General features: G+C 41.1%; 1 protein-coding gene across 1 annotated transcript; it reads left to right on the top strand.

The window, feature by feature from the left end:
• The first annotated feature begins 3,359 nt into the window (after nucleotides 1–3,359).
• Nucleotides 3,360–3,902, top strand: LOC130990675 (uncharacterized mitochondrial protein AtMg00810-like). Its single transcript, XM_057914898.1, has one exon. It carries the CDS (start codon nucleotides 3,360–3,362, stop codon nucleotides 3,900–3,902), a length of 543 nt encoding a protein of 180 aa, XP_057770881.1.
• The last annotated feature ends 5,652 nt before the right edge of the window (nucleotides 3,903–9,554 follow it).

The raw sequence follows: 9,554 nt of genomic DNA, 5'->3' as shown, positions 1-9,554 counted from the left end.
TATCAGTTCATTCCACTAGAGAACCAATATTGACTTACCCCTTTATTGCCGGTGATGAGTCGGGGCTTGTATTTAGACTTATTAAATCCTCGTATTTAAAATATCCGACATTCATTAATTAATTAATCTCTTTGTAATCCTTAAGCAGTACCACTCAAAACTTATTATTGCACCTGAACTTAATCAACCTGCAGGGTTTAGCGCAATAAACATTATTGAGCTCCTTAAGGGGATGTCATTATCCTATACGGATACGAGTACTAATACAGATAATCAAATATCATATATTAACCGCTATCACCCAAGATACAGAGTACTCAAGTTACTATATAACTCTCACCCATAGTAAGTCAAAGTGATAAGCAAATCAACATATATATCTGAAATCTTATTAGTATTAAGATCTTATAAGTTACCGAGATCTTGATTCTTCACTTAAGTCAGATAGAAGAATACATCTCATTGTGGTCCTATCAATACGTTATGACGTACCAGTATAGATAAGTAGTCAAGACAAACTACTTCCATCTATACCGCAGCCTAAACCAATAACTTGTCCTAGAGTTATTTCGGCTGTGATTATATTATATCTCTTAAGGTTATTCCAATTATACGGTCTTCTATGATCTACAACGCACCATATAATCTACTTATATAGAGATAAAGAACATACATATGCAATCATGAACCCAATCAGATAGGAGATTAAATAGTGAACACATGAATCATTGTATACAAGCATAAAACGTTCTTGCTTTCAGTATACAAATCCAACAAGTTGATCAGACTGACAAACTTCACTGGGCATGTGCTTACGGGTGCACAGCAAACCTGGGCGTGTGCTTACGGGTGCACAGCAACCCGAAACAACTGAAGAGCCTATTTTCAGTACCAACACACTGCGTTGGATTTCTCACTCCTAGCGCACACTGGGCACTAAGATCTTACGGATACAGAACACTGGCCTGAATTCCTTTTCGACACAAACTCTCAATTTGGTCCGTTGAAAGGAGGTTTGAACACTTGCTAACTAAACCACAAAGAACAAGTTCTCTGCAGTCAGTTTTACCTAAGCTTTGGATATACAATATCTGCCTAAGTTCTAACAGATTATATGTAATCAATAGTGACTGATTTTTGGCTTTGTGATTCTCTTCTTCGATTCAAGCTTTGGGGAGGCTTGGTTTGCTGAGTAACGAATTCGGTAGCGTTTCAGCTTATGTTGTTAAATCGATTAAGATTAAATTGATCCTCGAACGCAATTTATAGAAGACGTCTTGAATAGATCCGTTGGCAGATAAGGTCTTTAAGATTTCTTCCGTTAGAGAGTAATTTGAACTTGGGCTGAGGCTACAATCTTCGAGATTCCTCGTTTGGTGAGAACGGCTCTCTGAAGAACATGAGATAGAACATCGGTGAAAAGTTAATCTCCAAAAAGGAAGGGCCTCTGCAGAGAAAGGACGATCCTGAGATCTCAACATTTAATGCGGCTGTACTTTCTGGAGTGCGTGGCTTCCTTTGACCTATAGCATTTCAGTGCAAGTAAGAATGTCTAACTGATACTTTAACTTTTAGTATCAGTCGTTGAATCCACGTGGCGTGCATTAATTAATCAGTCGAAACTGATTCTTCGAATAATAAGTTAAATATCAATATTTGACTTCTGCAACAGTCGACGTCTTCAGTCATCAGTCTTCAGTACTTCGTTCTTCAGTCTTCAGTCTTCAAAACAGCATCTAAACTAGAGAAAGAACTCAAACAAACGAGTTCGAACAGTTCTAGTCTATTACAAATAAGTTTATTGATTTTGATATCATCAAAATAAGGATTAGGATATTTCATTAAGTTCCCAACGAAAAGAAGAATCAGCCATCAGACGTCCACATCAAGAACTCCACAACCGAATGGAGTAGCTGAAAGAAGAAACAGGTCCCTTAAGGAAGCAGCTAGGACAATGTTGGCTGAATCAAAACTTCTTCTGAAGTTCTGGCCGGAAGCCATTAACAACGTTTGCTACACTCAGAATCGCTCATTCTTCACTCAAAGACATGGAAAAACTCCATTTGAACTATGGAATAACAGAAAGCCAACAATCTCTTACTTTCATGCCTTCGGTTCTAGGTGCTTTATTCACAACAATGATAAAGCAAAGTTGAACACCTTCGACAGCGAGGCTTATCCAGGATTTTTCCTTGGATACGCTAGCACTGAAAACCCCAGCAAAGCATACCGGGTGTTTAATTCTCAAACATTGGGAGTGGAAGAAATACCTCATGTTGTTTTTGATGAGTCATTGGATGAGCTCAGGAAACGGGACCCTGAAGAAAGTGCCAACAACAAAGGAGTTTCCTATCCTGAAAAGAAAATCAGTGAACCAACTGAAGTGTTGGTATGGGGACCAGGCAAGGACGAACATGATGAAGTGCTCCTGTATCAGAAGATCGCTCCAACTGAAGCTATCCCAGAAGGCGTTCATCAAGAAAAAACTCCTCCCATTGAAGAAAACGTAGAACCAAAGTCAACGGAAAGATCGCGAACGATTCTGACTAAAGAGCCTCCACCATATCCAGAAGAAATCAAGAAGTACAAAAGATGGTTTGAGCTTCACTCAAAAGACAACATTATTGGAGAAGCTTCAGTAGGAGTCAAGACTTGAAGATCAATGTACAACCTCGTCTACGACATCAATCAAAACTGCATCAACGAAGATGAGAACTTCAACTGCTTCTTATCTGATGCAGAACTAAATGATGTTGAAGAAGTATTGAGATCCGTCCAATGATCTATTACTATGCAAGAGGAGCTAAATGAATTCAACAGGAATTCAGTCTGGGAGCTTGTGGATCGACCGGATGATGCAAAAGTCATTGGACTGAAATGGGTTTTCAAGAACAAGAAGGATGAGGAAGGGCATGTTGTCAAAAATAAAGCAAGACTTGTGACCAAAAGATACAGTCAAGAAGAAGGCATCGACTACGATGAAACCTTTGCACCAGTTGCTCGTTTGGAAGCAGTCAGACTTCTTCCTAGCCTATGCAGCTTTCATGAAGTTCAAAGTATATCAGATGGACGTAAAATGTGCTTTTCTCAATGGAGTGCTCAGTGATGAAGTCTACGTGGAACAACCTCCAAGGTTTGAGGTTGTTGGACCAGACAAGATGTACAAACTCAAGAAGGCGCTCTATGGACTGAAGCAAGCACCAAGAGCTTGGTACGAGACTCTCTCAAAGTATCTGATCGGACAAGGATTCAAGAGAGGATCAGTAGACAAAACTCTGTTCACATTGAGAGAATGATAAGAACTTGTACTTGTACGGATATATGTTGATGATATCATCTTCGAATTTAAATCCGAACGAATGTGCAAGAAGTTTACTGAGATTATGACAAGTAAATTCCAGATGTCAATGATGGGAGAAATGAGTTTCTTTCTGGGATTACAAGTCAAGCAAACCAAGGAAGGCATACTGATCAATCAGTCTAAGTATGCCAAGGAACTGATCAACAAGTTTGAAGTTCAACACATGAAGACCGTGAAGATTCCCATGAACACCAACTGGAAACTCGATCCAGAAAAAGTGGAAAAATCTGTTTCACCAACAAAGTACAGAGAAATCATTGGATCACTGATTTACCTGACTGCAAGCAGACCAGACATTGCCTTCGCAGTTGGAGTCTGCGCGAGATATCAGTCAGATCCTAAGGAAGCTCACATAGACGCAACAAAACGCATGCTCAGATACATCAAAGGCACACCCAACATAGGCCTTTGGTATCCAGCCAATGATGACTTCAAGCTAATAGGATACACTGATTTAGACTTCGCTCGATGTGCTATCGACAGAAAATCCACTTTCGAAACTTGCCAGTTTCTTGGCAGTAAGCTGATCTCATGGTTCTGAAAGAAGCAGACATCAGTCACCACATCCACAACAGAAGCCGAGTACATGGCTGTTGGGAGTTGCTGCTGACAAATCCTTTGAATTGTTCAACAATTGAAGGACTACGGGATCAAAGAAAATGAAGTTCCCATCTTCTGTGATAACTCAAGCGCCATTGCAATTTCGCAAAATCATGTTCATCACTCCAGAATAAAGCATATTGCCATTAGACATCATTCATCCGTGACCATGTTCAAAAGAAGGATGTATCAGTTGAAAAGATCCACACCAGCATTCAACGAGCAAATCTTCTTACAAAGGTACTTCCAGAGGATAGATTCACTGATCTTTGTGGAAGAATTGGACTGATCAATCCAGAAGAATGAAAATGATCACTCCTTGAGGAAATCAACTGAAGCTGGAGTCGTTGACCAACCTGTCAACTGATGACTCTGCAACTGCTGACGGGATAACAACTGATGATGTGTCTATCAAAAAGGCATGCCATCAATCAATGGGGAACTAAGGATTTCAGTTAACATACTGAGGTATCGACTGACTATGATGTTCAGTCGACCAGTAAGTTTTTTTATAAGTTAACCGAAACCCTTAACTGAAATATCATATCTTTTACAGATATTTAAAATCCCGCCTTTTTTGAGAAAATCATATTTTGAAAACCATTTTTTTTGGGCGGGGGCACAACTTTTCATGTTTATCTTCGCCCGCTCAACTTCTACACAAAATTCTCAATCACGTTTTTCTTTAGTCTTTTCTTGTCACATTCAAAGCCTTCCGTTTTGTTTCTCATTTCTCTAACAACTCAAATCCACAGATTACACTATGAGAAGAACTTTCTAGTTTACAGAAACTCCCGAAGATTTGATTTTTTTATGGGAAAGACTTCTCAGTCAGTGATCAAGAAAACTGTTTCCTATGAAGCCTCCATCACTCCGAAAATTCTTCAAAAGCAGAAGGATTTCGACAAATTGCAAGAGATTCTATCTCGCCATGGATGGCTCAACTTCATTCACTCCATGCCCCCATTCCTCCTCGGAGACGAAGTGATCAAGGAGTTCTACAGCACAATCACATTCAACGTCAAAACAGGACAATACAAAACTCACATCACAATCTTCTCAGATGCCAGCTTTTCTTCATCCAAGAGACACACAGTCAATGTTTCGCAAGCCGTCAAGGAGATCTTTCAACTACCCGCCGAAGGATCTGCACCTATTTTCTCCGACGAAGTCACCAACCAGCTTCTTCTCGCGGCATTGAAGGAAGAAACATCATCCGGAGTGCAACGTACCATGAGCATGTTAGTGCTTCAGCCTCACCTCAAGATCAATGCCAAAATCATTAAACGGTGTTGGTTTGGTACCATAGGATCGTCAGATCACATCTCTCGACTCTAGAAAATTATGCTCGCCGTACTGATCCAAACTCGCCCATTCAACTAGGAACAAGCATATCTTCGAGTACTCGTGGAAAACATGAATCAAACCCGTTCCTTAAGACATCTACGTCAAGGAAACAAGGTCTTATCAATCATTCTTCAAAGCACGAAGGAGATTCCATGCTTTCGGAAGGAATAAAATCCAGTGACTGATGCGATCAGTCACTTCAAGGAAAGCTTGAGGTTACCCCTTGTGGTTTCTACACCACCTTCTACGATAACAACAACGGACCCCTTCGTCAACTACCAGAATCCATAGCCGCACACGATCTTCACAGTCCAAGCGTGACGTAGGCAAATCTACAGTGTCAGACCTCACGCCTGACACTGTTAACTCGAACATCCTACCCTTAATTGAAGAAGTCTCAGCAAATGCAACTGAGGCTCCTCCAAAAACTGCTGATGTTCGAACCACACCGCCATCCTCGCCTTCATCACTTCCAAAATCACCTCAGGCAACTCAACTTGATCATAATCTTTCCTCCCCGATTGACTATGACACATTCCCTAAACGAAACATTCTTTGATTTGTCACTGAAACCTTTCTCACAAAGGTTCTAAAAATAGAACCCCTCGCTCCATCCTCCTCAGAGACAGGTGATTTTTCTCAGAAGCTGAGAACTTACTTCCTTGATCTTGCCAATCACTGTCTCAACACATACGTTCCAGGCATTGAACCAGAAACCAACCCTGATGAACACAAAGACATTGTTCTTCTTTTCTTCTTCACCTTTATCAAAACTGCTCCTCAGTCACAGATTCGGGACCTCAATGTCTTGATGTCATAGTCATATTTAAACTCTGCTGAGTCAGAGTTGTACACTAAGTTCGGCATCTCCAACATGTGGGATGCCACACATGATGTGTCTGCAGTCATCTGCGATTATCTGATTGCATGAGATTTTCTGCCTGGGTCTTCTAAACACGACAATAAGGAAGAGGATCAATCAAATGTTTCTCCGTATGCAGCCAAGAATCACAAGCTTGAATGACGCATGGAAGCTCAAGAAGAGCAACTGACCAATCTCAAAGCCCAAGTCCATGCTTTGCAATTACAGGTACTTACAATCACACAGCTGCTGGATTCTCCTCTTTCTACTGATGTTAAAAAGGGGGAAGAACTAAAGTCTGGAGATCAGTCAAAGAAGGAGGAAGACAAATGTAAGGAAGGCAAAAGGAATACCACCACAAATGAAAGGTCTCTCAAGCAACCTCGTGGTGAAGAAAACTGATCTTGTAATTGTTTGATGTTTTTAATTTTAATTGATCAGGAACTGATTTCATATCATTTCTTATGTAATGAAACAATTACTTTTGATCTCACCCCGAAGACAATCTCTCCTTGTCCAGGCTCTAATTACTTACGTCTATTCTAATATGCTTTTTACTGGTTGACGAAGCTGTCGTTTGAGCTTTGGGCAAACAAAATATCCTGTGCCCACAACTAGACTAGCTAATGGTAAGTCCAGAGTCGAATCCACAGGGAACTGAGCAGTAACTCCTCCTGCAAGGGTGTCGCTAAAAGGGTTTTGTATTCTGCAGTGTTCTGACCACAACGTGCTTATGGGTAGAACGGGGTTTCCAACCTAAACTGAAATAGCAAAAGTAGATAAATCAAATAACAAAACAATTCTTACTTGGGTTCGATTCACTAAACATGAACTAGACACTCGGTCATTGGTGCAAAGATAATTACTATACTCGCATACCAGTGGTTATAGGCATAAGAATTGTTGCGCCCCTATTGTCACTCGTCACGCACGCAAAAAACCCTTTGCCCAATCTATCATTTCAGTTTATGATCCCTTAGAAGGGTCAGCTAATGGAAATCAACTACCCCGGGCAACATCCACGCTCTCTGCGATGGCCTATCCCTAGTTGTGCTTTACCCAGAATGCTTTAAGATTTAGATAGACCCATTTGACTCTTACGCCGATATTTCACAGCAGTCACGGCTCCAACACTCGTTTTACTATTTTGGAGGTCGATGGCGTTTCGCCTTATGCCTAAAGTATTACTTGTGGCTAGAACTCCCTAGTTAACTAGTGATCAATTAATTAACCAAGTTGTTACAACCTTTTTGGAATCAAACCTAGTGTATCGGGAATATGCTCATACAGTTGTTATGCCCAAATTAGACCTCTCGAGTTAAGTGCTCATGCATAGATCATCTTGCCCAAATCAGAATATAAAACTTAGCCAATCATAAAGTAAATAACACAAGCAAAAGATATAAAGGAAAACATAATGGAAATTTAAATTGCTTAACGGGAAATATAAATACCTACGACCAAAAGTGCCGTGCAAAACATGTAACGAAAAGAGCTAGACTATGCCCACAGCCCGGGCAAGCTTCAACTTCACTAAGACTACACAACAGGTCGGTTTTTCAGCACCCTTGGCTTCAAAAGCTCGTCGGGTATTTATAGGTGCGATTAGGGCAACGAAAGGCCCTGCCCATGGTGTTGCGGCCGGATCCATGCAAGCATGGAGATGCTTATCCCTTTTCAGACCTAATCTCTTGAAGATTTGTTTCCTTTTGGATAAGGCGGTGGTTTGGCCTCATCGGTCTCTTTTGGATAGCTGCCGCCTTTAGCCCATATCAAGCTCCTACTTGCAGTCCTACCTCGCCCGCCTGTTGTGCTTATGACTTCTTCCCTTGCCTTCCTCCTCTTGCCTGCCAGCTTTCGTGCGGTACTTATGGGCATAGGGGATGGTTTTGCCTCCAACTCCCCTTTGCTTCCGGCGCATACCTCTTTCACGAAAGGTGACAGCAGTTTTGACCCCTGGAGCACCTCTTGCCCACAAGCTGGTCCTGCCACTGAACTACGCCCTCCCAGGCTACCAAACAACACAAACTAAAGGAAAAAGACTCGATCTAGACCTAAAATAAACACAAAAACAGAGCACAAACCTGGGCTCATCACACGCACACACTTTAAACACGATTGTCCTCAAGCGTGCATGCATGATTTTGCCCACACACAGACACGGATGAAACAGACACAAAAATAAAATAAAAAACGAAAACACACAACATGCTATACTCTCTCAGTCAAGCAGTAAAAAGAAGATTAAAAAGAACAATCAGCAGCACGATCAAACAAACGAAATGCCATCAATTGAGTCAAGATCGGGTTCTGGGCATAAGGATGTTCCTCCCCTTTCACTCTTTCTCTCAAGTGTTTTGGCTCGTGTTTTCACTCTGGACATCTTGATTGGGTTCTGACCATAAGCTTGCCTATCTTCTATTGTCTTCCCCTTTAGTCAAAAGCCCTAGGTGCATCTCATTAGGTCTTTCATTGGTTGTAATGTGGCTTAACGCATAAGGTGGGAATTTTTTTGGGCACGAGGCTAAGGTCATTCTGAACTTCATTCTGGGCAACAGACTTCCCAGATTTTTAAGATCCCTTGCCTATTCTTGCGGGCCTAAGCACATTCTTCCCCTTATTCTTCCTCTTTTTTTTTCTTTTTCTTTTTCTCTTTCTTTTTATTTGTGGACTTTTTCTCTATGGTGGGATCAAATTTCCCCTTTTTGCAATTTTTTTTGTACTAGTCCTGCCCGTAAGGTCCACTACACTATCTCCCTTTCTTTTTCCCTTAAGTTCAGTTTGACCGGGATGGCTCAATTCTGGGCAAATTTATGAGTGAATTCAAATGAATTATTAAGCTAAAAAAGGGCTGCAAGTGATAGATGTAGGGTTGGTCGATTTGGTTCTGTGGGCTAAAGAAAGAATTGCCTAAATCATCTAACACACCTAAGCTATGTACACAGGGTTCGACTAAGAATCAAGGCAAGTTCTAGCATTCCCACAAATCAAGATGTCAATATTCACACAATGAAAGAAATAACTGTTATGGGCATAAAACAACAAAAATAAAAGCTCAAATCCTCACATGGTATGCCCAAATCCCTATCCATCGTCCTCAACCACATACGGCACAAGGTTCGGAAAATCCTACTTACAAAATTGAACTCTTAACTCATCAAAACTGGAGTAACCTTGATTATACAACATGCTGACACAAGACTCTAATACACTAAAAAGAGATTGGGTCTTCCCTCCCACTCACACACTTTGCCTTAAGGCAAAGGGTGTGAGAACAAGGATCGCCCAATACAAAAACAACAGAAGCCTTGGCCCCCCACACACACACACTTTGCTTTGAGCAAAGTGGGTGTGTGGAGGGGGTCAAGGAAAACATCAAACAAA

This window comes from Salvia miltiorrhiza, chromosome 6 (assembly GCF_028751815.1).
Source record: "Salvia miltiorrhiza cultivar Shanhuang (shh) chromosome 6, IMPLAD_Smil_shh, whole genome shotgun sequence".
NCBI lineage: Eukaryota > Viridiplantae > Streptophyta > Magnoliopsida > Lamiales > Lamiaceae > Salvia > Salvia miltiorrhiza.
This window is presented reverse-complemented; position numbering and strand designations above follow the sequence as displayed.